This window comes from Sturnus vulgaris, chromosome 34 (assembly GCF_052056855.1).
Source record: "Sturnus vulgaris isolate bStuVul1 chromosome 34, bStuVul1.hap1, whole genome shotgun sequence".
NCBI lineage: Eukaryota > Metazoa > Chordata > Aves > Passeriformes > Sturnidae > Sturnus > Sturnus vulgaris.
This window is the reverse complement of record NC_142276.1, coordinates 859,373-887,245: the sequence shown is the minus strand read 5'-3', so window position 1 is coordinate 887,245 and position 27,873 is coordinate 859,373. Positions and strand designations below refer to the sequence as shown.

General features: G+C 62.2%; 1 protein-coding gene and 1 long non-coding RNA gene across 2 annotated transcripts; both read right to left on the bottom strand.

Moving 5' to 3' along the window:
* Window positions 1–2,320: 2,320 nt before the first annotated feature.
* On the bottom strand, window positions 2,321–4,038 carry LOC148220618 (uncharacterized). The gene is made up of 2 exons (XR_015798709.1): window positions 3,344–4,038; window positions 2,321–3,310 (listed from the first exon to the last, which is right to left on the bottom strand). It is a non-coding gene; the product is annotated as an uncharacterized LOC148220618 (long non-coding RNA).
* A 401-nt stretch (window positions 4,039–4,439) lies between these two features.
* Window positions 4,440–27,178, bottom strand: LOC148220617 (solute carrier family 12 member 4-like; the record flags this gene model as incomplete). Its single annotated transcript, XM_088155030.1, is given in 26 exon segments — window positions 4,440–4,458; window positions 4,460–4,564; window positions 5,279–5,349; window positions 6,083–6,172; window positions 6,796–6,927; window positions 7,861–7,962; window positions 8,021–8,073; window positions 10,329–10,527; window positions 11,553–11,639; window positions 11,641–11,681; window positions 11,997–12,040; window positions 12,513–12,617; window positions 13,000–13,119; window positions 14,638–14,736; window positions 14,825–14,928; window positions 16,229–16,403; window positions 17,469–17,526; window positions 17,977–18,075; window positions 18,937–19,053; window positions 20,730–20,866; window positions 22,984–23,216; window positions 24,022–24,152; window positions 24,252–24,306; window positions 25,567–25,713; window positions 26,225–26,320; window positions 26,951–27,178. Coding segments are annotated over 26 exon segments (2,847 nt in total), but the record flags the coding sequence as incomplete, so codon positions are not given.
* Between the last annotated feature and the right edge of the window lie 695 nt (window positions 27,179–27,873).

Genomic DNA, 27,873 nt, shown 5'->3' with positions numbered 1-27,873 from the left:
CACAGGAAACACAAAATGAACCAAAAAAAAACCAAAAATCAGACAGGAAACACAAAAATCAGCCAAAAAAAACAACAAAAATTAGACAGGAAACACAAAAATCAGCCAAAAAAACGAAATGAGAAAAAAAAACAAACAAAAATCAGACAGGAAACACAAAATCAGCCAAAAAAAACCAAAAATCAGACAGGAAACACAAAAATCAGCCAAAAAAACCCAAAATCAGACAGGAAACACAAAATCAGCCAAAAAAACCCAAAAATCGGACAGGAAACACAAAATGAACCAAAAAAAAACCAAAAATCGGACAGGAAACACAAAAATCAGCCAAAAAAACCAACAAAAATCGGACAGGAAACACAAAATCAGCCAAAAAAAAACCAAAAAATCAGACAGGAAACACAAAAATCAGCCAAAAAAAACCCAAAAATCAGACAGGAAACACAAAATCAGCCAAAAAAACCCAAAAATCAGACAGGAAACACAAAAATCAGCCAAAAAAAACAACAAAAATCAGACAGGAAACACAAAAATCAGCCAAAAAAACGAAATGAGAGAAAAAACCAAACAAAAATCAGACAAGAAACACAAAATGAACCAAAAAAACCCCAAAAATCAGAAAGGAAACACAAAATGAACCAAAAAAAACCCAAAAATCAGACAGGAAACACAAAAAAATGAAAAACAAAAAACCAAAATCAGCCAAAAAAAAATCCAAAATCAGCCAAAACCCCTCAAAATAATAATAAAAAAAAACCCAAATAATCCCTGGGGAACCAAATTAATAAAAAAAACACAAAATAATCCAGGGGGACCCCAAAATCAGCCGGGGAACCCCAGAAATCCCCTCAGAGACCCCAAAATCCCCTCAGGGATCCCCAAAATCCCCTCAGAGACCCCAAAAATCCCCTCAGGGACCCCAAAATCTCCTCAGAGACCCCCAAAAATCCCCTCAGAGACCCCAAAATCCCCTCAGAGACCCCAAATCCCCTCACGGATCCCCAAAATCCCCTCAGAGACCCCAAATCCCTCCAGAGACCCCCAAATCCCCTCAGAAAGCGCCCAAAGGACCCCCCCAAAAAACTCCTGAGGCCTCAGAGCCCCCAAATCCCCTCAAAGACCCCAAAAATCCCCTCAGAGACCCCCAAAATCCCCTCAGAGCTCCCCCAAACCCCCCCAAATCCCCTCAGAGACCTCAAAAATCCCCTCAGAGACCCCAAAATCCCCTCAGAGACCCCAAATCCCCTCAGAGACCCCAAATCCCCTCAGCTCCCCCCCCAAATCCCCCCCAAAAATGTCCCCGACCCCCCCCCAAAAAATCCCGGCCGCGAGATCCCCGCTCCCCCCCCCCCCCGGGGGTCCCGCCCGTGTCCCCTCATTGTCCCCCCCGTGTCCCCCCCGTGTCCCCTCATTGTCCCCCCCCGTGTCCCCCTCATTGTCCCCCCCGTGTCCCCCCCGTGTCCCCTCATTGTCCCCCCCGTGTCCCCCTCATTGTCCCCCCCCGTGTCCCCTCATTGTCCCCCCCGTGTCCCCCTCATTGTCCCCCCCCGTGTCCCCCCCCGTGTCCCCGCTCCGTCCTCACCTCTCCGTGCTCCACACGAGCAGCGGGACCCTCGCGGTCTCCGCAGGCCCCGGGCCCGGCGCCGCCAGCAGCGCCCACAGCGCCCACAGCAGCGCCGCCATCTTGGAGCGCCCGCCGCCGCCGCCACGCCCCCTCACGCACGGTCACGTGGCTGGGACGTGCTCACGTAATCTGACGCACGGGGGTCACGTGTTAAGCGTCGGCGCCCGCCTTCTGGTGCGGGGTCACGTGTCTTTTGGGGTGTGGTCACGTGTTTGACGCAGCCCCACGTGCTTTTTGACGCACGGTCACGTGTCTGAGGTGTTAGCGGTGAGGCCACGCCCCCCGAGACCCCCCCCCCCAAATCCCCTCAGGGATCCCCCCAAGAGATCCCAAAGAGCCCCAAAAAATCCCCTCAGAGACCCCAAAATCCCCTCAGAGACCCCAAAAATCCCCTCAGAGACCCCAAAATCCCCTCAGAGACCCCAAAAAATCCCCTCAGAGACCCCAAAAAATCCCCTCAGGGATCCCCAAAATCCCCTCAGAGACCCCAAAATCCCCCCAGAGACCCCCAAAATCTCCTCAGAGACCCCAAAATCCCCTCAGGGATCCCCAAAATCTCCTCAGAGACCCCAAAATCCCCTCAGGGACCCCAAAATCCCCCCACACTCCCCAGAGCCCCCCCCCCCAAATCCCAAACAATTCCCAATTTTCCCCAATTCCCTCCCCCCCCCGTCAAGAGCTGCAAATTCCGGCTCCTTTTCCCCCAAAATTTCAATTTTGGGGTCATTTTATTGAGGATCTTTGGTGAAATCAAAGTGCAAAAAAACCAGCAAAGGGCTGGGGCCAGACTGGGAGCACTGGGAGTGCACTGGGAGTGCATTGAGACCAAACTGGGAGCACTGGGAGTGCACTGGGAGCACTGGGAGTGCATTGAGACCAAACTGGGAGCACTGGGAGTGCATTGAGGACAAACTGGGAGCACTGGGAGTGCACTGGGAGCACTGGGAGTGCATTGAGGCCGAACTGGGAGCACTGGAGTGCACTGAGACCAAACTGGGAGCACTGGGAGTGCACTGAGGCCATACTGGGAGCACTGGGACTGTACTGGGCCGCACTGGGAGCTCAGGGCTTGGGGGGGGCCCTGTCCCTATCCCCATACTGGGAGCACTGGGGCCATACTGGGATTGCTGGAGCCATACTGGGAGCTGCAGTGGGTTTGTACTGGGAGCACTGGGCCGTACTGGGATCTTAGGTCTCCCCATTCCCATTCCCAGTTCCATACTGGGAGCACTGGGCCGTACTGGGATCTCAGGGCTCCCCATTCCCAGTTCCATACTGGGAGCACTGGGCCGTACTGGGATCTCAGGGCTCCTCAGTCTCCCCGTTCCCAGTTCCATACTGGGAGCACTGGGCTGTACTGGGATCTCAGGGCTCTCCAGACTCCCCGTTGCCGTTCCAGTTCCATACTGGGAGCACTGGGCTGTACTGGGATCTCAGGGCTCTCCAGACTCCCCGTTGTCGTTCCCAGTTCCATACTGGGAGCACTGGGCCGTACTGGGATCTCAGGGCTCTCCAGACTCCCGTTGTCGTTCCCAGTCCCATACTGGGAGCACTGGGCCGTACTGGGCCCGTCCCCGTCGCCGTCCCCGCCCCTCACGAGCAGCACCGGCCCCAGGCCCTCGGTCAGAACCTCCAGGAACTCCAGGTCTGGGGGAGTCAGGGACTGACCAGTGACACCAGTATGGCCTCCCAGTAACACCAGTATGACCTCCCAGTAACCTCCCAGTAACACCAGTAACCTCCCAGTGACACCAGTAATCTCCCAGCAACCTCCCAGTGCCCTCCCAGTAACACCAGTAACCCCCAGTAACCTCCCAGCAACCTCCCAGTAATTCCCAGTGACACCAGTAACCTCCCAGTAACCTCCCAGTAACCCCCACTGCCCTCCCAGTAACTCCCAGTATCACCAGTAACCCCCAGTCCCCCCAATTTCCCCATTTCCCGTTCTCCCCTCCCCCACCCTCATTTCCCATTTCCCCTCTTCCCAATTTCCCGTTTTTCCCGTTTTTTCCCGGTTTTCCCCCGTTTTTTCCCGGTTTTTTCCCCATTTTTGGGATACAGTTTTCCCCGTTTTTCCCGTTTTTTCCCCGTTTTTCCCCGTTTTTCCCCGTTTTTTCCCGTTTTTCCCCGTTTTTTCCCGGTTTTTTTCCGTTTTCCCCCGTTTTTTCCCGTTTTTTTTCCCGTTTTTCCCTGTTTTTTCCCGGTTTTTTTTCCGTTTTCCCCCGTTTTTTCCCGTTTTTTCCCGTTTTTCCCCGTTTTTTCCCGGTTTTTTTCCGTTTTCCCCCGTTTTTTCCCGTTTTTTTCCCGTTTTTCCCTGTTTTTTCCCGTTTTTCCCGTTTTTTCCCCCATTTTTTGGGATACAGTTCTCCCGTTTTTTCCCCGTTTTTTCCCCGTTTTTTCCGTTTTTCCCGTTTTTTTCCCGTCTTTTCCGTTTTTTTCCCCCATTTTTGGGATACAGTTCTCCCGTTTTTTCTCGGTTTTTCCCCGTTTTTTCCCCGTTTTTCCCCGTTTTTCTCCGTTTTTTCCCGTTTTTTCCCGGTTTTCCCCGTTTTTTCCCGTTTTTTTCCCGTTTTTCCCCATTTTTCCGTTTTTCCCCATTTTTTCCCGTTTTTTCCCGGTTTTCCCCGTTTTTTTCCCGTTTTTTTCCCGTTTTTTTCCCGTTTTTTTCCCGTTTTTCCCGTTTTTTCCCGTTTTTTTCCCGTTTTTTCCCGTTTTTTCCCGTTTTTTCCCCGTTTTTTCCCCGTTTTTCCCGGTTTTCCCCGTTTTTTTCCCGTTTTTCCCGTTTTTTCCCCATTTTTTTGGATACAGTTTTCCAGGGGCCGGTGTGGCCGGGGTGGGGGAGGGGGGGGCAGGTCCAGCAGCACCAGCCCCGCCCCCCCCGAGTGCGCCAAGATGGCGGCGTTGAGGCGCTCGGCCGCGTGCATGCGCCGCACGTTCCCCCTGCCCAGTACGGACCAGTATGAACCAGTATGGACCAGTACGGACCAGTCTGAACTGGTACAGACCAGTATGGACCGGTATGGACCAGTATAAACCAGTACGGACCAGTCTGAACCGGTACAGACCAGTATGGACCGGTATGGACCAGTACAGACTGGTATAAACCAGTGTGTTCCAGTATAAACCAGTAAAAACCAGTACAAGACAGGATGGACCAGTTTGGACCAGGATAGACCAGTACAGACCAGTATGGACCAGTATAAACCAACACAGACTGGTACAGACCAGTATGGACCAGTCACCACCAGTGTCCTCCTCCAGCCCCAAACCCCGCACTCCCAGTATGGACCAGTCCCCTCCAGTCCCTCCCCAGTCCCTCCCAGTCCCTCCCAGTGCTCCCAGTCCCTCCCAGTCCCCCCCAGTCCCTCCCAATCCCCCCCAGTTCTCTCCCAGTCCCCCCCAGTTCTCTCCCAGTTCCCTCCCAGTTCCCCCCAGTCCCTCCCAGTGCTCCCAGTTCCCTTCCAGTCCCCCCCAGTTCTCTCCCAGTTCCCTCCCAGTCCCTCCCAGTTCCCTCCCAGTCCCCCCCAGTCCCTCCCAGTTCCCTCCCAGTCCCCCCCAGTTCTCTCCCAGTTCTCTCCCAGTTCCCCCCAGTCCCCCCCCCAGTCCCCCCCCAGTCTCTCCCAGTTCCCTCCCAGTGCTCCCAGTTTCACTCACGGGCTGGGGCCCCTCCGGGGGTCTCCCCCCTCCTCCTCCTCAGCGCTGGGCGGATGCGAGGGGGCGGGGGCCTCCCTGTGATGTCATCGGGAGGGAAATGACGTCACAAGGGTGACAGTGACGTCACGAGGGTGGGGCGATTGTGTCATGGGGTGGTGATGACGTCACAGGGCAGCGACATCATAGGGAGGGGGTGACGTCACTGGGGAGGATGATGACATCACAGGAAGAACATGTGATGTCACTGGGATGGCAGTGACATCATAAGGAAGACTATGACATCACAGGGAGGGCAATGACGTCACGGGGGTGGTGATGACATCACAGGGACGGGCTTGACATTACACTGAGGGGACAACAATGACGTCACAGGGAAGATGGTGACGTCATGGAGGTGGCAATGACCTCATGGGGAGGGTGATTATGTCACAGGAATGGTGATGACGTCACAGGGAGGGCAGTGGCATCAGAAGAAGCGTGATGACGTCACAGCGACATCACTGCTGCGCTGTGTGACGTCATGGGTTGGGCAGTGGCATCACAGGGAGGGCGATGGCATCACAGGCAGTGGGGATGACATCATAGCCAGGGCGATGACGTCACAGACATGACAATGATGTCATGATGTCATGAGCGGGACGATGACGTCATGGGGCAAAGACGCCACAGGCACGACAGTGATGTCACCGTGTGGTGACATCACAGACAGTGTGACGACATCACTGGGAGGGGGAGGCCATCATAGGGAGGTGCGATGACATCACAGACATGGCAATGACGTCACGGCGGGGGCTATGACGTCACCTGTGCGCGGCGCAGCTGCCGCAGCATCTGCGAGCGCTGCTCCATCATCAGCGTCCGCTCGTACGTGTAGGCCGAGACATCCCCGTCGTGCTGCGCCACACACACCAGTATGGACCAGTATGGACCAGTATGGACCGGTACGGACCAGTATAAACCGGTATGGACCGGTATGGACCAGTATGGACCAGTACGGACCGGTATGGACCAGTACGGACCAGTATGGACCAGTATGGACCAGTATAAACCGGTATGGACCAGTAGGAACCAATCACGTCTCCCTCCCCCCCTCCAGTACAGCCCAGTACAGCCCAGTACAGCCCAGTACAGAGCAGCACGGGGCACTGCCGGGGCTTGGGGCTCCCAGGTGTATTTGGGGTATCCCAGGTGTATTTTGGGGTGTCCCAGGTGTATTTTGGGCTATCCCAGGTGTATTTGGGGTGTCCCAGGTGTATTTTGGGGTGTCCCAGGTGTATTTGGGGTATCCCAGGTGTATTTTAAGATATCCCAGGTGTATTTTGGGGTGTCCCAGGTGTATTTGGGGTGTCCCAGGTGTATTTTTAGGTATCCCAGGTGTATTTGGGGATTCCCAGGTGTATTTTGGGGTATCCCAGGTGTATTTGGGGTGTCCCAGGTGTATTTTGGGGTGTCCCAGGTGTATTTGGGGTGTCCCAGGTGTATTTTTGGGGTGTTTTTGGGGCGTTTTTGGCTCTCACCAGCTCCACCACGTGCACCTGTGCGGGCAGGGCGCGGCGCCGAGCCACGGCCTCGAGGAGGCGCCGCAGCCGCTCGCTGTTGTCCTCCAGCAGCGCCACCGTGAACAGGCGCAGGTGGCACCCGCGCCACACCTGGGGACAGGTAAGGGGACAGGACAGGGTGAGACCCCTCCCCTAAATCCCCAAAACCCACTCAGTCAACACCTGGGACAGGTAAGGGGACAGGACAGGGTAAGACCCCTCCCCTAAATCCCCCAAATCCACCCGCGCCACACCTGGGGACAGGTAAGGGACAGGACAGGGTGAGACCCCTCCCCTAAATCCCCAAAACCCACTCAGTCAACACCTGGGACAGGTAAGGGGACAGGAACAGGGTGAGACCCCTCCCCAAAATCCGCAAAAACCCCCAAATCCACCCACGCCACACCTGGGGACAGGTAAGGGACGGGACAGGGTGAGACCCCTCCCCAAAACCCCCAGACCCCTCACAACCCACCTGTGCCACACCTGGGGCACACCTGGGGCACACAGGGGTCAGACCCACCCCCAGCTCCCCCCAAAGCCCCTCCCCCACAGCCTTTAGGCCCCGCCCCCTCCAGGCCTGGGGTCACGGGGGGGTCACCAGTCTCAGACACACCCCAAGCCCCGCCCCCTCAGGCCACGCCCCCACACTCCATCCATGCCCCGCCCCCAGCCCCGCCCCATCCAGACCCCACCCCCTCAAATCCCCCCTCAGACCCCGCCCCATTCCTGCCCCGCCCCCAGCCCACTCCCCATTCAGGCCACGCCCCCCTCAAGTCCCACCCCCTATGGCCCCGCCCTTTTAGGCCCCGCCCCAGACCCCTCCCATTCAGGTCCCGCCCCCTTTAGGCCCCTCCCCCAAACCCCACCCCTCCAGGCCCCTCCCCCCCTTCAGGCCCATCCCCCTCCAGGCCCCGCCCTAGACCCCCACCCTCTTCAGGCCCCCTCCCCCTTTTAGGCCCCCCTCAGACCCCACCCCTCCAGGCCCCTCCCCCCTCGTGCCCCTCCCCCTCCATGCCCCGCCCCCCGCCCCTCCCCCCGTACCGGGTGCTGTCTCAGCAGCAGCGGCAGCAGCGTCAGGAGGCGCCCGGTGCCGACCACCCACCAGACATCCAGGGACCCCCCCGGGGACCCCCCCCGGGGACCCTCCCGGGGACCCCCCCGGGGCCGGGGAGCCCCCGGGGCTCCGCCCGGGCTCGGCCGCGCCCTTGGACACGAGCAGGGCCCGGCCCCCCGCGCCCGCCGCCCGCAGCAGCTCTGGGGGGACAGCGGCGCTCAGGGGGGGGCAGCGGCGACCCCCGGCACTGACAGCGTGTCCGTCACATTGTCACCGCTCACATTGTCACACAGGGTCCCTCACATTGTCACCGCTCACATTGTCACCACCCCCATTGTCACCACCCCCATTGTCACCGCCCCCATTGTCACCGCCCCCATTGTCACCCGCTCCCATTGTCACCGCCCCCATTGTCACCCAGGGTCCCCTCACATTGTCACCGCCCCCATTGTCACCCAGGGTCCCCTCACATTGTCACCGCCCCCATTGTCACCGCTCACATTGTCACCGCTCACATTGTCACACAGTGTCCGTCACATTGTCACCGCCCCCATTGTCACCGCCCCCATTGTCACCGCTCACATTGTCACCCAGGGTCCCCTCACATTGTCACCGCCCCCATTGTCACCGCCCCCATTGTCACCGCTCACATTGTCACCCAGGGTCCCCTCACATTGTCACCGCCCCCATTGTCACCGCTCACATTGTCACCGCCCCCATTGTCACCGCCCCCATTGTCACCACCCCCATTGTCACCGCCCCCATTGTCCACCGCCCCCATTGTCACCCAGGGTCCCCTCACATTGTCACCGCCCCCATTGTCACCGCCCCCATTGTCACCGCCCCCATTGTCACCGCCCCCATTGTCACACAGGGTCCCTCACATTGTCACCGCCCCCATTGTCACACAGGGTCCCTCACATTGTCACCGCCCCCATTGTCACCGCCCCCATTGTCACCGCTCCCATTGTCACCGCCCCCATTGTCACCGCCCCCATTGTCACCGCCCCCATTGTCACCCAGGGTCCCCTCACATTGTCACCGCCCCCATTGTCACCCAGGGTCCCCTCACATTGTCACCGCCCCCATTGTCACCCAGGGTCCCCTCACATTGTCACCGCCCCCATTGTCACCGCCCCCATTGTCACCGCCCCCATTGTCACCGCCCCCATTGTCACCGCTCACATTGTCACCGCTCACATTGTCACCGCCCCCATTGTCACCCAGGGTCCCCTCACATTGTCACCGCCCCCATTGTCACCCAGTGTCCCCTCACATTGTCACCGCCCCCATTGTCACCGCCCCCATTGTCACCGCTCACATTGTCACCCAGGGTCCCACCCATTGTCACCGCTCCCATTGTCACCCAGTGTCCCTCCCATTGTCACCTCGTGTCCCCTCCCCCCGCAGTGTCCCGGTGACCCCCAAGTGTCGCCCAGCCCCGCCCGATTCTGTGTCCCACCCCCCGTGTCCCCCCCACAACGTCCCCAATCCCCCCCAATGTCCCCAACGTCCCAACGTCCTCCATATTCCAGTGTCCCCAATGTCCCAAATGTCCCCCGATGTCCCCATTGTCCCCGTGTCCCCATTGTCGCCAATATCCCGATGTCCCCAAATGTCCCCAAATGTCCCCAATCCCCCCAATGTCCCCGAATGTCCCCGATGTCCCCAATGCCCCCGAATATCCCCAAAGTCCCCAACCCCCCCCAATGTCCCCAAATGTCCCCAATCCCCCCAATGTCCCCAATGTCCCCAATGTCCCCAACCCCCCCAAAGTCCCCAATCCCCCCAATGTCCCCAATGTCCCCCATCCCCCAGATGTCCCCAACCCCCCGCAATGTCCCCCATCCCCCCGCTCTCCCCCATCCCCCCAATGTCCCAAATGTCCCCCGATGTCCCCATTGTCCCCGTGTCCCCATTGTCGCCAATATCCCGATGTCCCCAAATGTCCCCAAATGTCCCCAATCCCCCCAAATGCCCCAAATCCCCCCGAATGTCCCCGATGTCCCCAATGTCCCCGAATATCCCCAAAGTCCCCAACCCCCCCAATGTCCCCAAATGTCCCCCATCCCCCCAATGTCCCAAATCCCCCCGCTGTCCCCAAATGTCCCCGATGTCCCCCATCCCCCCAATGTCCCAAATCCCCCCCATCCCCCCAATGTCCCCCATCCCCCCAATGTCCCCAACCCCCCCCGATGTCCCCAATCCCCCCAGTGTCCCAAATCCCCCCAATGTCCCCAATCCCCCCGCTGTCCCCAATCCCCCCAATGTCCCCAGTGTCCCCCATCCCCCAGATGTCCCCAATCCCCCCAATGTCCCCAATGTCCCCTATTTCCCCCAATGTCCCCAATCCCCCCAGATGTCCCCAATCCCCCCAATGTCCCAAATCCCCCCAATGTCCCCAATCCCCCCGCTGTCCCCAACCCCCCGCGATGTCCCCGCTGTCCCCACGCACCCACGAAGTCCCTGGCGGCGCTGGCGGGGTCCGGCTGCTGTCGCCAGTGGCGGGGCCAGCCCAGCAGGACGGTGTTGGGGCGCAGCGCCCCCAGCCCCACCCCCTGCACGAGCGCCGCCAGCCCCGCCCCCGGCTCGGGCGTCAACAGCACCTGAACGAACCCGCGGGCACCGGCGCGGGCCAGCGCCGAGCGGAGAGCCTGGGGACACAGACAGGGACAGGGGACACAAACAGGGACAGTGAGAGACCGGGGACACAAACAGGGACAGGGGACACAAACAGGGACAGTGAGAGACTAGGGACACAACCAGCGACAGGGGACAGGGGACAGTGAGAGCCTGGGGACACAAACAGGGGACAGTGAGAGACTGGGGACACAAACAGCGACAGTGAGAGACAGGGGACAGCGACAGGGACACTGAGAGCCTGGGGACACCGGCCCGGGCCAGCGCCGAGCGGAGAGCCTGGGGACAGGGACAGTGAGAGACTGGGGACAGCGACAGGGACAGGGACAGCGACAGGAACAGTGAGAGCCTGGGGACACCGGCCTGGGCCAGCGCAGAGCGGAGAGCCTGGGGACACAGACAGGGACAGGGGACACAACAGGGGACAGTGAGAGACCGGGGACACAGACAGGGACAGGGGACAGGGACAGTGAGAGACCGGGGACACAGACAGCGACAGGGACAGGGGACACAACAGGGACAGGGACAGGGACACTGAGAGCCTGGGGACACAGACAAGGACAGCGACAGAGACACCACACAGCCCCCTGAGCCCCCCCACAGCCTCTTGACACCCCCATGACCCCCCCAGACCCCGTGACCCCCATCCCAATAAACCCCCAGACCCCAGAGCCCCCCATGAACCCCCATGAACCCCCCATGACCCCAGAGCCCCCCCTAGACCCCCACCCCAATAACCCCCCCATGACCCCATAGACCCCCATGACCCCAATACCCCCCAAGACCCCATAGCCCCCCCAGACCCCCCCTCACCCTCTCGGCCCCCCGGGCCCGGGGCAGGTCCTCGGGCAGGGCCCCCCCAGACCCCAATACCCCCCCCAGACCCCCAAACCCCCCCGTACCCCATATCCCCCCCAGACCCCAATACCCCCCCAGACCCCATAGCCCCCCCAGACCCCAATACCCCCCTAGACCCCAATACCCCCCATGACCCCAATGCCCCCCCCAGACCCCATAGCCCCCCCAGACCCCCCCTCACCCTCTCGGCCCCCCGGGCCCGGGGCAGGTCCTCGGGCAGGGCCCCCCCCAGCACCGCCCCCAGCACCGTGAGGCCCCTCCCCCCCCCCCTGCAGCTGCGCCGCCAGAACCACCAGCTCCGGGCGGGGGGGGGGGCGCGGGGGGGTCCGCGGGCTTGGACAGAACCAACAGCTGCGGCCTGGGGGGGGACACAGAGAGAGAGAGAGGGGGGGGGAGTTATGGGGGGGGTCATGGGGGGGTCACAGGGGGTCACGGGGGGGTCACGGGGGGTCATGGGGGGTCACGGGGGGTCATGGGGGGGGTCACTGGGTTTGGACAGAACCAACAGCTGAGGCCTGGGGGGGGACACAGAGAGAGAGAGGGGGGGGGTTATGGGGGGGGTCATGGGGGGGTCACAGGGGGACATAGGGGGGGTCACGGGGGGTCACGGGGGGTCACGGGGGGTCATGGGGGGGGTCACTGGGTTTGGACAGAACCAACAGCTGAGGCCTGGGGGGGGACACAGAGAGAGAGAGGGGGGGGGTTATGGGGGGGGTCATGGGGGGGTCACAAGGGGACATGGGGGGGGTGACAGGGGGTCACGGGGGGTCACAGGGGTCATGGGAGGTCATGGAGGGGTCACAGAGAGGTCATGGGGGGTCACGGGGGGTCACAGAGGGGTCATGGGGGGTCACGGGGGGGTCACGGGGGGTCATGGGAGGTCATGGAGGGGTCACGGGGGGTCACGGGGGGTCACAGGGGGGTGACACGGGGACATCAAGGGGACCCCAAGGGGGTCACAGGGGGATGTGGGGGGCACCAGGAGCGGTGAACCTGAACGGGGGGGATCACCTGAGGCTGGGGGGATTTGGGGGGGTCTCACCTGGGGCTGGGGGTCCCGGGGGTCTCACCTGAGGCTGGGGGGATTTGGGGGGTCTCACCTGAGGCTGGGGGGGTCCCGGGGGGGTCCCGGGGGTCTCACCTGAGGCTGGGGGGAGGGGGCCGTCCATCCTCCAGCCGCAGCAGCGCGAACCTGGCGGCGCTGAGGGAGAGCCCCCGCAGCCCCTCCCCCCACTCGGTCTGGGCACTGCGGGGGAGGGGGCGGGACCCCCAGGTGAGGGTCAGACCCCCCAGGTGTGTCCCTGTCCCCCCCAGGTGTGTCCCCAGGTGTGTCCCTGTCCTCCCAGGTGTGTCCCTGTCCCACCCAGGTCTCCCCCAGGTGTCCCCAGGTGTGTCCCACTCCCCCCCCAGGGTGTCCCCAGGTGTCTTCCTGTCCCCTCCCATATGTCCCTGTCCCCCTCAGGTGTGTCCCCGTCCCCCCAGGTGTGTCCCCGTCCCCCCCAGGTGTGTCCCTGTCCCCCCCAGGTGTGTCCCCGTCCCACCCAGGTGAGTCCCTGTCCCCCCCAGGTGTGTCCCCGTCCCCCCCAGGTGTGTCCCCGTCCCCCCCAGGTGTGTCCCTGCCCCCTCACCTGCGGAACTCCAGGTATTTGTAGGCGGTGGCGCCGATGCCCAGGGCGAGCAGGGCACAGTGCCAGCACGTGACCAACATGAGCGACAGGCAGAGAGCGGCCCCGGCCAGGGACACACACCTGGGGACAGGTAACACACCTGGGACAGGTAACACACACACCTGGGACAGGTAACACACACCTGGGGACAGGTAACACACCTGGGACAGGTAACACACACCTGGGACAGGGACACACACACCTGGGGACAGGTAACACACACCTGGGACAGGGACACACACCTGGGACAGGTAACACACACCTGGGGACAGGTAACACACCTGGGACAGGTAACACACACACCTGGGACAGGTAACACACACCTGGGGACAGGTAACACACACCTGGGACAGGGACACACACCTGGGACAGGTAACACACCTGGGACAGGGACACACACACCTGGGACAGGGACACACACACCTGGGACAGGTAACACACCTGGGACAGGTACACACACACCTGGGGAAAGGTACACACACACCTGGGACAGGGACACACACACCTGGGGAAAGGTACACACACACCTGAGACAGGTACACACACCTGGGACAGGTAACACACCTGGGGAAAGGTACACACACACCTGGGACAGGTAACACACCTGGGACAGGTACACACACACCTGGGACAGGGACACACACACCTGGGGACAGGTAACACACCTGGGGACAGGGACACACACCTGGGACAGGGACACACACCTGGGACAGGTAACACACACACCTGGGGACAGGTAACACACCTGGGGACAGGGACTGTGGACACTCATTGGTCACTCATTGGTCACTCATTGGTCACTCATTGGTCACTCAGTGGTCAGTGGTCAGTGGTCACTGAGTGGTCACTGAGTGGTCACTCAGTGGTCACTCAGTGGTCAGTTGGTCACTCAGTGGTCACTCAGTGGTCACTCAGTGGTCACTCAGCGGTCAGTGGTCAGTGGTTACTCAGTGGTCAGTGGTCAGTGGTCACTCAGTGGTCACTCAGCGGTCAGTGGTCACTCAGTGGTCACTCAGTGGTCAGTGGTCAGCGGTCAGTGGTCACTCAGTGGTCACTCAGTGGTCAGTTGGTCACTCAGCGGTCAGTGGTCACTCAGCGGTCAGTGGTCACTCAGTGGTCAGTGGTCAGTGGTCACTCAGCGGTCAGTGGTCACTCATTGGTCACTCATTGGTCAGTGGTCACTCATTGGTCACTCAGGGGTCAGTGGTCAGTTGGTCACTCTGGTCACTCAGTGGTCACTCAGTGGTCACTCAGTGGTCAGTTGGTCACTCAGTGGTCACTCAGCGGTCAGTGGTCACTCAGTGGTCACTCAGTGGTCACTCAGTGGTCAGTTGGTCACTCAGTGGTCACTCAGTGGTCAGTGGTCACTCAGTGGTCACTCAGTGGTCAGTTGGTCACTCAGTGGTCACTCAGCGGTCAGTGGTCACTCAGTGGTCACTCAGTGGTCACTCAGTGGTCAGTTGGTCACTCAGTGGTCACTCAGTGGTCAGTTGGTCACTCAGTGGTCAGTGGTCAGTTGGTCACTCTGGTCACTCAGTGGTCACTCAGTGGTCACTCAGTGGTCAGTGGTCACTCAGTGGTCACTCAGTGGTCACTCACCAGTGGTAGAGGGGGCAGCGCGGGCTCCAGCCAGGTGTGGGCAGCAGCCCCTGCAGGGCACACGCCAGGTTCAGCCCCAGGTATGACGTCAGGCACAACCTGCGGAGGGGGGGGGAGTGACGTCACCGCGCGGCCGTGACGTCACCGCGCGGGCGGGGGGTGTGACGTCAGGGGGCGGGGCACGCACACGGACAGCACCGGAGCCAGCAGGTCCAGAGAGCCCAGCAGGACCCCCAGGGTCGCCGTCACCAAGGTCGCCACCAGCGGCCACAGGCGGCCACGAGCCAGAGCCTGCGGGGACATCGGGGGGACATCGGGGGGACATCGGGGACATCGGGGACAACGGGACAGGGGGACATCGGGGACATCGGGGACATCGGGGGGACATCGGGGACATTGGGGACATCGGGGACATCGGGGGGACATCGGGGACATGGGGGACATTGGGGACATCGGGGATATCGGGACAGGGGGACAGGGGGACATCGGGGGGACATCGTGGGGACATCGGGGACATCGGGGGACATCGGGGGGACACCGGGGACACCGGGGACATCGGGGACATCGGGGACATCGGGGGGACATCGGGGACATCGGGGGGACATCGGGACAGGGGGACATCGGGGACATTGGGGACATTGGGGGGACATCGGGACAGGGGGACATCGGGGACATCGGGGACATTGGGGACATCGGGGGACATCGGGGACATCGGGGGGACATCGGGGACATCGGGGACATCGGGGGACATCGGGGACATTGGGGACATCGGGGACATCGGGGACATTGGGGACATCGGGGACATCGGGGGGACATCGGGGACATCGGGGACATTGGGGACATCGGGGACATCGGGGGGACATCGGGGACATCGGGGACATCGGGGGGACATCGGGGACATCGGGGGGACATCGGGGACATCGGGGGGACAGGGGGGACACGGCGGGGACACCAGAACATGGAAGGACACGGGGGGGGGGACACGGGGACACCCCTGGGGACCCTGGGGACACCCCTGGGGACATCGGGGAGCCCCTTGAGGATATTGGGGACACCTTTAGGGCCACGAGGCCCCCTCTGGGGACACGGGCCCCACCTGAAGACCCCCCTGGGGACATCCTTGGGGACACCCCTTGGGGACACCAGGATTCCTTTAGGGACACGGGGACTCCCCTGGGGACCCTGGGGACACTCGTGGGGACACAGAGACCCCCCTGGGGGCATTGGGGACACCCCTGGGGACACTGGGGACACCCTTAGGGACACGGGGACCCCTTGGGGACACTGGGGACCCCCTGGGGACCCCCCTGGGGACACGGGGACCCCCCTGGGGACGTTGGGGACACCCCTGGGGACCCCCTGGGGACACGGGGACCCCCTGGGGACATTGGGGACCCCCTGGGGACACTCGTGGGGACACGGGGACCCCCCTGGGGACCCCCTGGGGACATTGGGGACCCCCTGGGGACACCCTTAGGGACACGGGGACCCCCTGGGGACCCCCTGGGGACATTGGGGACCCCCCCTGGGGACATTGGGGACCCCCCCGGGGACATTGGGGACCCCCTGGGGACCCCCTGGGGACACTCACGTGTGGCAGGGGCAGCGCGCGGCTCCTCGCCAGCCCCCGCAGCAGCCGCGCCCCCCCGAGCAGCGCCTGCAGCCCCGCCCCCAGCGCCGAGAGCAGCGCCCCCAGCACGGGCAGCCAGGGCCAGGGCCAGGCGACAGCGGCCAGCACGGGGACACCGCCCAGGGTGACACCGAACCTGCGGGGACACAGCGGGGACATGGGGACAGCACGGGGACACCGCCCAGCGTGACACCGAACCTGCGGGGACACAGCGGGGACACTGCCTGGGGACATGGGGACAGCACGGGGACACCGCCCAGCGTGACACCGAACCTGCGGGGACATGGGGACAGTCTGGGGACACTGCCTGGGGACACGGGGACACCGCCCAGGGTGACACCGAACCTGCGGGGACACAGCGGGGACAGTCTGGGGACACTGCCTGGGGACAGCGGCCAGCACGGGGACACCGCCCAGAGTGACACCGAACCTGCGGGGACAGGGTGGGGACAGTCTGGGGACACTGCCTGGGGACACGGGGACACCGCCCAGGGTGACACCGAACCTGCGGGGACAGGGTGGGGACAGTCTGGGGACACTGCCTGGGGACAGCGGCCAGCACGGGGACACCGCCCAGAGTGACACCGAACCTGCGGGGACAGGGTGGGGACAGTCTGGGGACACTGCCTGGGGACACGGGGACACCGCCCAGGGTGACACCGAACCTGCGGGGACAGGGTGGGGACAGTCTGGGGACACTGCCTGGGGACAGCGGCCAGCACGGGGACACCGCCCAGGGTGACACCGAACCTGCGGGGACAATGGGAGGGGACACCGGGTTCCCCCCCCCTGCGGCCACCAGGACTTGGGGACCCCCCGGTGACACTGGTGGGACACTGGTGACACACTGGGGATACTGGGTGGACGCTGGGGACACTGGGGACATTGGTGACACTGAGGTGACACTGGGGGGACCCTGAGGGGACACTGGGGACACTGGGGGGACACTGGAGTGACACTGGGGTGGCACTGGGGTGACACTGGGTGGCACTGGTGGCACTGGGGGGACACTGGGGTGACACTGGGGTGGCACTGGTGGCACTGGTGGCACTGGGGGGACACTGGGGTGGCACTGGGGTGGCACTGGTGGCACTGGTGGCACTGGGGTGGCACTGGGGTGACACTGGGGGGACAGTGGGGTGACACTGGGGTGGCTCTGGTGGCACTGGGGTGACACTGGGGTGGCACTGGTGGCACTCACTTGTCCCTCAGCAGTTCTCCCTCCACGCCGGCCCCCAGCAGCAGCGCCGCGCTCAGGTCTGCCCGTCAAGGAAAGCCCCAAAATCCCCCAAAATCCCCCCAAAATTCCCCCCAAATTCCCCAAATTCCCCAAAATCCCCGCCCCAGTTTTGGGGTCCCCCCCAGTTTTGGGGTCCCCGATTTTGGGGTCCCCGTTTTTGGGGTCCCCGTTTTTGGGGTCCCCCCAGTTTTGGGGTCCCCCCCGTTTTTGGGGTCCCCCCCAGTTTTGGGGTCCCCGTTTTTGGGGTCCCCTGCCCGGATACATCCCAGTGCCGTGGCCATGGTGACCCCCATGTTTTGGGATTTCCCCCCCCAGTTTTGGGGTCCCCCCCGTTTTTGGGGTCCCCGTTTTTGGGGTCCTCCCAGTTTGCGGTCCCCGTTTTTGGGGTCCCCCCCGTTTTTGGGGTCCCCCCCCTTTTTGGGGTCCCCGTTTTTGGGGTCCCCGATTTTGGGGTCCCCTGCCCGGATACATCCCAGCGCCGTGGCCGTGGCTGCCCCGAGGCTCCCGGCCGGGACCGAGCGAGCGACGTCCCCGAGCTCAGAGCAGCGACTGCACCCCCAGAGCACCCCTGGGACACACCCGGGACCCCAAAATCCACCCTGGGACCCCAAAATCCACCCCAGAGCACCCCTGGGACACACCCGGGACCCCAAAATCCACCCGGGACCCCAAAATCCACCCCTGGGACCCCAAAATCCACCCCCAGAGCACCCCTGGGACACACCCGGGACCCCAAAATCCACCCGGGACCCCAAAATCCACCCCCAGAGCACCCCTGGGACACACCCGGGACCCCAAAATCCACCCGGGACCCCAAAATCCACCCCTGGGACACACCCGGGACCCCAAAATCCACCCGGGACCCCAAAATCCACCCCTGGGACCCCAAAATCCACCCCTGGGACACACCCGGGACCCCAAAATCCACCCGGGACCCCAAAATCCACCCGGGACCCCAAAATCCACCCCTGGGACCCCAAAATCCACCCGGGACCCCAAATTCCACCCTGGGACCCCAAAATCCACCCCTGGGACACAGAGGGGACCCTCCCCATTTCGGGTCCTCCCTCCCCATTTCGGGGTCCCCTCCCCATTTTGGGGTCCCCTCCCCATATTTTGGTGTCCCCCTCCCCACATCTCGGGGTCCCCTCCCCACATTCCGGGGTCCCCTCCCCACATCTCGGGGTCCCCTCCCCACATTTCGGGGTCCCCTTCCCACATTTCAGTGTCCCCCTCCCCACATTTCAGTGTCCCCCTCCCCATATTTCGGGTCCCCCTCCACACATTTCGGGGTCCCCTCCCCACATTTCAGTGTCCCCCTCCCCATCTCGGGGTCCCCTCCCCACATTCCGGGGTCCCCTCCCCACATCTCGAGGTCCCCTCCCCACATCTCGGGGTCCCCTCCCCACATTTCGGGGTCCCCCCTCACCGGAGGCCGAGGGGAGGCTCAGTCCCAGCAGGGCCCCAAAGGAGGCGTCGGCCCCGCCCTCCTCCTGCTCCGGCCCCGCCCCCAGCCCCGCCTCCGGGGGGCGGGGCCAAAGGTTCCCTGTGGGTGGGGCAGGGGTCAGGCCACGCCCACAGCCCCTCCCTGTGACCTCCGGGTGACCCCATGACGTCACCATGACACCAGGGTGACCCCACCCCCTGTGACCCCCGTGTGACCCCTCGGTGACCCCATGACGTCACCATGACACCAGGGTGACCCCACACCCTATGACCCCCTCGTGACCCCTCTGTGACCCCATGACCTTGGGGTGACCCCTGTGACCCCCCTGTGAACTCAGGGTGACCCCATGACGTCACCATGACCCCAGGGTGACCCCACCCCCTGTGACCCCCCATGACCCCTCTGTGACCCCCCAATGACCTCAGGTTGACCCCACCCCTATGACCCCCCCCGTGACCCCTCCATGACCTTGGGGTGACCCCGTGACCTCACCATGCCCCCAGGGTGACCCCATGACCTCACCATGACCCCAGGATGACCCCAACCCCTGTGACCCCCCCTGTGCCCCCCCAATGACCTCAGGGTGACCCCCAAAGGCCCCATCCCCCACCCCATGACCTGGGGGTGACCCCATTACGTCACCATGACCCCAGGGTGACCTCACACCCTATGACCCCCTCGTGACCCCTCTGTGACCCCATGACCTTGGGGTGACCCCTGCGTGACCCCCCTGTGAACTCGAGGTGACCCCATGACGTCACCATGACCCCAGGGTGACCCCTCCCCTATGAACCCCCTCGTGACCCCTCTGTGACCCCATGACCTTGGGGTGACCCCTGCGTGACCCCTCCATGACCTTGGGGTGACCCCGTGACGTCACCATGACCCCAGGGTGACCCCACCCCTATGACCCCCCCCGTGACCCCTCCATGACCTTGGGGTGACCCCTGTGACCCCCCATGCCCCCAGGGTGACCTCATGACATCACAATGACCCCAGGGTGACCCTACCCCCTGTGACCCCCCCCCGTGACCCCCCATGACCCCAGGGTGACCCCATGACCTCACCATGACCCCAGGATGACCGCAACCCCTGTGACCCCCCCTGTGCCCCCCCATGACCTCAGGGTGACCCCCAAAGGCCTCATCCCCCAGCCCATGACCTGGGGGTGACCCTATTACGTCACCATGACCCCAGGGTGACCCCACACCCTATGACCCCCTCGTGACCCCTCTGTGACCCCATGACCTTGGGGTGACCCCTGTGACCCCTCCATGAACTCAGGGTGACCCCATGACGTCACCATGACCCCACCCCTATGACCCCCCCCCTGACCCCTCCATGACCTTGGGGTGACCCCGTGACCTCACCATGACCCCAGGATGACCCCTGTGACCCCCCATGACCCCAGGGTGACCCCATGACGTCACCATGACCTCAGGGTGACCCCACCCCCTGTGACCCCCCACGGCCTCAGGGTGACCCCTGTGACCCCCCCGTGACCCCCCCATGACGTCAGGGTGACCCCCAAAGGCCCCATCCCCCACCCCATGACCTCAGGGTGACCCCAACCCCTGTGACCCCCCCATGACTTCAGGGTGACCCCCAAAGGCCCCATCCCCCACCCCATGACCTGGGGGTGACCCCTCCCTCCAATTCCCTCCCCCCCCCACGACCCCGCCCCTAAATGCCCATGAGGGGCGTGGCCGACACCTCCCCGTGGGCGTGTCCTGTGCTGGCCACGCCCACCCCACCCCTCCCCCCCCAGCACTCACTGGCCAGGAGCCTCGCGCTGGGCCCGGGCAGCGCCGGCAGCGCCCCCTGGCGGCCGGGAGGACCTCGGGAGGAGTTGGGGGGCGCGGGGGGGGGGCAGGGCCTGAGGGGGTCCCCGGGGCGGGGGGGGAGGCACAGCCTGGGGGGGAGGGGACAGTCAGGGGGGTGCTCATTAGAACCTAATTAGCATCTCAATAACATCTCAATAACATCTCATTAACATCTCATTAGCATCTCATTAACATCTCATTAGCGTGGGGGAGCAAGGGGGGCACAGGGTGTGAGGGGATCCCCGGGGTGGGGGGAGGCACAGCCTGGCAGGGTGCTCAATAACACCTAATTAGCATCTAATTAGCATCTATTTAACATATAATGTACATCTAATTAACATCTCATTCGCATGAGGGTGCATGGGGGGGCAGGGCCTGAGGGGGTCCCCGGGTAGGGGGGGAGGCACAGCCTGGGGGGGAGGGGACAGACAAGCGGGATGCTCATTAACATCCAATTAACATGTAATTATCATATAATTATCAGTTAACAATCTAGTGAACATCTAATTAGGGTCATTGCCGTCTCATTAGCATAGGGGCGGGGGAGGCACACCCTGGGAGGCAGCTCATTAACATCTCATTAGCCTCTAATTAGTGTCTAATTAACATCTTATCAGCATGGGGGTTCACAGGGGGGCAGGGCCTGAGGGGGTCCCCGGGGCGGGGGGGGAGGCACAGCCTGGGGGGAGGGGACAGACCGGGGGGATGCTCATTAGCATCTAATTAACATCTAGTTATCATATAATTATCATCTACTTATCATCTAATTATCATTTAGTTAACTATCTAGTTAACAACTAATTAGGCTCATTGCCATCTCATTAGCATAGGGGAGGGGGAGGAACACCCTGGAAGGCAGCTCATTAACATCTCATTAGCATCCAATTAACACCTAATTACCATCTAATTATCATCTAATTAACATCTAATTAGCGTTGGGGGGGGTGTGAGGGGATCCCGGGGGGATGGGGATGCACAGCCTGGCAGGGTCCTCACTAACATCTAATTATCATCTAATTAACATCTAATTAATATCCAATTAACATCTCATTAGCATGGGCGTGTGAGGGGGTCCCCTGGGTGGGGGAGAGAGGCGGAGCCTGGAGGGGGAATCAGGCTGGGCGCTCATTAGCGTCTAATTAACATCTAATTAGCATCTAATTAGCATCTAATTAGCATGGGCCCGGGACGGGGCGCTCATTAACATCTAATAGCGCCTCATTAGAATGGGGACAGGGCGGGGCACTCATTAATATCTCATTAGCACCTCATTACCTCCTCATTACCCGCTCATTAACCCTCATTACCCCCTCATTAACCCCTCATTAACCCCTCATTACCCCTCATTAGCACTCATTAACCCCTCATTAGCACTCATTAACCCTCATTACCCCTCATTACCCCCTCATTAACCCTCATTAACCCTCATTACCCCTCATTACCCCTCATTACCCGCTCATTAGCCCTCATTAACCCCTCATTAACCCTCATTAACCCCTCATTACCCCTCATTACCCCTCATTACCCCCTCATTAACCCCTCATTACCCCTCATTACCCCTCATTACCCCTCATTAACCCCTCATTACCCCTCATTACCCCTCATTACCCCCTCATTAGCCCTCATTAACCCTCATTACCCCCTCATTACCCCTCATTACCCCTCATTACCCCTCATTAACCCCTCATTACCCCTCATTACCCCTCATTAACCCCTCATTAACCCTCATTAACCCTCATTAGCCCTCATTAACCCTCATTACCCCTCATTAACCCCTCATTACCCCCCATTACCCCCTCATTACCCCTCATTACCCCTCATTAACCCCTCATTAACCCCTCATTACCCCTCATTACCCCTCATTACCCCTCATTAACCCCTCATTACCCCTCATTACCCCTCATTACCCCTCATTACCCCTCATTAACCCCTCATTACCCCTCATTAACCCCTCATTACCCCTCATTAACCCCTCATTACCCCTCATTACCCCTCATTAACCCCTCATTACCCCCTCATTAACCCCTCATTACCCCTCATTACCCCTCATTAACCCCTCATTACCCCTCATTACCCCTCATTAACCCCTCATTACCCCTCATTAACCCCTCATTACCCCCTCATTACCCCTCATTAACCCCTCATTAACCCTCATTACCCCTCATTACCCCTCATTAACCCTCATTAACCCCTCGTTATCACTCACGCGTGGGCGGGCTCTGTGGCCAGGGCGTTGCGGGCGCTCCCGGCCTGCAGGGCCAGCAGGGCCAGCGCGAGCCCCGCGGGGCCCAGGGGGGCGGCGGCCGCGCGCAGGCGGGGCGGGGCCATTGACCCCGCCCCCAGCAGCAGCAGAAGCCCCGCCCCGTAGGCGCGGCCGTTGTTGAGGCGGCCCCAGCGGCCACGGCCGGGCAGAACGGCCCAGGCCGGGCTCAGGTACACCTGGGCGAGGGTGGGGACACGGCGGTGACGGGCCCCGCCCACCGCCCGCACACCTTTGGGGGATGGCCACACCCCCGGGAGGGAGGAGACGCGCCCGTCTCGTAGGCCACGCCCACCCCCTGAAGCATGGCCCCGCCCCCTGACCCGGCCCCATTGGTCTCAGCCTTCCCCTTTAACCACGCCCCTTCTCTGTGGCCACACCCCCCTCACCAAGCCACGCCCTTTGCTGCAGCCACGCCCCTCCAGCCTTCTGAAGAGTCCCCAGCCACGCCCTCTCCCAAAGCCACGCCCCTTCTGGGACCCGGCCCCGTCCTACTGACCCCCTGCACCTTAGCCCCACCCTGGCCCCGCCCCATTCTGACTCCGCCCCACTCACCGACAGCACCTCAGCCCCTCCCAGTCCCACCCTGACCCCACCCCCATCCCAGGCCCCGCCCCACTCCAAACCCCGGCCCATCCGAGGCCCCGCCCTAATCCCAAGCCCCGCCCCATCCCAGGCCCCGCCCTCATCCCAAACCCCGCCCCATTCCAGGCCCCGCCCTCATCCCAAACCCCGCCCCATTCCAGACCAGGCCCCCCATCCATCCCAGCCCCTGCCCCCATCTGGCCCCGCCCCATTCACCAGCAGCACCTCGGCCCCGCCCAGCCCCACCCTATCCCAGGCCCCGCCCCCTCGCGGCCCCGCCCACTCACCAGCAGCACCTCGGCCCCGCCCAGGCCCCGCCCCCATTTTGGCCCCGCCCACTCACCAGCAGCACCTCGGCCCCGCCCAGGCCCCGCCCCCATTTTGGCCCCGCCCACTCACCAGCAGCACCTCGGCCCCGCCCAGCGCCGCGGCGGCCGCGCTGAAGGCGGCGCTCAGGAAGCCGCAGACCCCCACGGCCCCCCCGGCCTCGGGGCCCAGCGCCCCCGACAGCAGCGCCAGCGCCCCGCCCCCTGCCCGTGACGTCAGAGGGCGGGGTCAGCGCCGGCCACGCCCACCGGGCGGGGCGGGGCGGGGTGGGGTCCCCCCTCCCATCCCCCCCCCCAGCTCACCGGGGTCCAGCCCGTTGGTGGCCACGGCGCTCAGGGACACGGCGGTCAGCAGCATCTGCGGGACCCCGACAGCGGGCCACTGACCACTGACCACTGACCACTGACCACTGACCAGAGTGACCACTGACCACTGACCAGAGTGACCACTGACCACTGAACACTGACCAGAGTGACCACTGACCACTGAACTGTGACCACTGAACACTGACCAGAGTGACCACTGACCACTGACCACTGACCACTGACCCCAGTGACCACTGACCACTGACCACTGACCAGAGTGACCACTGAACTGTGACCACCGAACACTGACCACCGAACACTGACCACTGACCACTGAACACTGACCACTGACCACTGACCACTGACCAGAGTGACCACTGACCACTGACCACTGACCACTGACCCCAGTGACCACTGACCAGAGTGACCACTGAACTGTGACCACTGACCACTGAACTGTGACCACTGAACACTGAACACTGACCACTGACCCCAGTGACCACTGACCACTGACCACCGAACACTGAACTGTGACCACTGAACACTGATCCCAGTGTTCCCTCTTACCACTGACCACTGACCATGTCCCCATTCCCCAGGTGTGTCCCCATGTCCCCAGGTGTGTCCCCAGGTGTGTCCCCATTGCCCAGGTGTGTCCCCAGGTGTATCCCCGTGTCCCCAGGTGTGTCCCCAGGTGTGACCCCATTGCCCAGGTGTGTCCCCAGGTGTGTCCCCATTGCCCAGGTGTGTCCCCAGGTGTATCCCCGTGTCCCCAGGTGTGTCCCCAGGTGTGACCCCATTGCCCAGGTGTGTCCCCATGTCCCCAGGTGTGTCCCCAGGTGTGTCCCCATTGCCCAGGTGTGTCCCCAGGTGTGTCCCCGTTGCCCAGGTGTGTCCCCAGGTGTGTCCCCATTGCCCAGGTGTGTCCCCGTGTCCCCAGGTGTGTCCCCAGGTGTGTCCCCATTCCCCAGGTGTGTCCCCATGTCCCCAGCTGTGTCCCCAGGTGTATCCCCGTGTCCCCAGGTGTGTCCCCGTTGCCCAGGTGTGTCCCCAGGTGTGTCCCCATGTCCCCAGCTGTGTCCCCAGGTGTGTCCCCTTTCCCCAGGTGTGTCCCCAGGTGTGTCCCCGTTGCCCAGCTGTGTCCCCAGGTGTGTCCCCGTTGCCCAGGTGTGTCCCCAGGTGTGTCCCCGTTGCCCAGGTGTGTCCCCAGGTGTGTCCCCTTTCCCCAGGTGTGTCCCCAGGTGTGTCCCCGTTGCCCAGGTGTGTCCCCAGGTGTGTCCCCGTTGCCCAGGTGTGTCCCCAGGTGACTCACGCAGGCCCCCAGCAGCACGCCGATGGCCGCTGTCCCCAGGACGCCGCCGTGTCCCACCACCCAGGGCAGGCGCAGCAGCAGCACCAGCCCCAGCAGCGACTGCAGCGACGGCGCTGCCACCCCCAGGAGCGTCCCCAGGGCGCGGCGCTGTGGGGACAGCGAGGGCACAGCACGGTCACCACCTGTCCCCAGGTGTGCCCAGGTAACCCCCCCCGTAACCCCAGGTGTCCCCCCTGTCCCCTGTGCCCTCACCAGGGTGGTGCCACTGTCACTTGTAGGGGCTCAGGGCGCTGTACAGGTAACCCCAGGTGCCCCCCCCCGTCCCTAGGTGTTCCCCCCTGTCCCCAGGTGTGCCCAGGTGTGCCCAGGTGTGCCCAGGTGTGCTCACCGGGGTGGAGCCGCTGTCGCTGTCGGGGCTCAGGGCGCCGTACAGGTAACCCCAGGTAACCCCACCTGTCCCCCCCTGTCCCCAGGTGTCCCCAGGTGTACCCAGGTGTGCCCAGGTGTGCTCACCGGGGCAGTGCCGCTGTCGCTGTCGGGGCTCAGGGCGCCGTACAGGTAACCCCAGGTAACCCCACCTGTTCCCCCCTGTCCCCAGGTGTCCCCAGGTGTGCCCAGGTGTCCCCAGGTGTGCCCAGGTGTGCCCAGGTGTGCTCACCGGGGCGGAGCCGCTGTCGCTGTCGGGGCTCAGGGCGCTGTACGGGGCGATCCTGCGCAGCAGCGCCGGCACCCGCGGCCGAGTGGCCAATTCCTCCTGCGGGGCGGGGCAGGGCGTGGCCAGGGGGCGTGGCCAGTGGTGGGGTGGGGTCAGGGGGCGGGGCTGAGGAGGGTGGGGCTCAGGGGGTGGGGCAGGGCCAAAGAGGGCGGGGCTCGGGGGGCTGAGGGGGCGTGGTCTTGCCATACATGGCAGCGCGCACTCGGAGTGGGCGGGGGCCAGAAAGGGGCGTGGCTTCATGCTGAAAATGCGGGTGCAATAAAGGGGCGGGGCTAATCGGGGTGGGGATTTAGGGGGCGTGGCCTCAAACCACCAGTGGGTGTTGAGTGGGCGGGGCTAATGAAGCAGTGGAATTGGTCAGAAAGGGGCTAATTAGGGGTGGGGCTAATGAAGGGGTGGGGCTAATTGGGGTAGGGATAATGAACGGCTGGGGTTAATTGGGGCGGAGCTTTTAGGGGCGTGTCCTCACAGCAAAGCACTGTGCGTGAAGTGGGCGGGGCTAATCGGGGTGGGGCGTTAGGGGGCGTGGCCACGCAATGACGCGATGGCCGTGGAGTGGGCGGGGCCAATGAAGGGGTGGAGCTAATTGGGGTAGGTGTAATGAAAGGGTGGGGTTAATTAGGGGCGGGGCTAATTAGGGGCGGGGCTCGCGGGGGGGCGTGGCCTCACCTCAAACAGCGCCAGGGGTCGCTCCCCCCCCAGCCCAGGTGGGACGGGAGGGGCGGGGCGAGCCCTGGCCCCGCCCCCTTGGCCCCGCCCCCGCGAGGTGGGCGTGGTCTCGGTGGGGGAGGGGCTGGAGTCGGACAGGGGGGGCCGGGAGCTGGAGGGGGAGGGGGGCTCGGGGCTGCTGTCCGAGAGCTCCGCCCCCCGCGCCGGCCACGCCCCCGGCACCGCCATGACGTCACTGGGGTGGGGATGACGTCACCGGGGCGGCGGGGATGACGTCACCATCACGGCACCTGCGGGAGGAAATCGCCGAGTTCAGAGGGGAAAAAAATAAATTTTCAAAGGGAAAAATCCACATTTTGGAAGGCACGGAAAATTTGATTTTTGGGGGAAAAAAAGGAAGAATTTTCCAGGAAAAATCCACGGGTTTTAGAGAAATAAAAAGGATTTTCCAGGAAAAATTCACTTTTTTAGAGAAATAAAAATAATTTTCAAGGAAAAATCCACGGTTTTTAGAGAAGTAAAAAGGATTTTCAAGGAAAAATTCACGGTTTTTAGACAAAAATCCACATTATTTAGAGAAAAATCCACATTATTTGAGAGGGAAGTGCTGGGTTTGGGGAAAAAAATTCAACTTTTTAGAAAAAAGTCTAAAATTTTTGAGGGAAAAATGCACTTTTTTGGAGAGGGAAATGCTGGGTTTCCAGGGAAAATCCAACTTTTTTTGAGAAAAAAAACTACGATTTTGGAGGGGAAATCTAAATTTTTAGGAGAAAAATCACATTATTGGAGGGGGAAATGCTGGGTTTGGGGAAAAAATTCAACTTTTTAGAGAAAAATCTAAAATTTTGGAGGGAAAATCCACGTTTTTAGAGAGAAAAATCCACATTATCAGCGAGGGAAATTATGAGTTTCGAGGGTAAAAC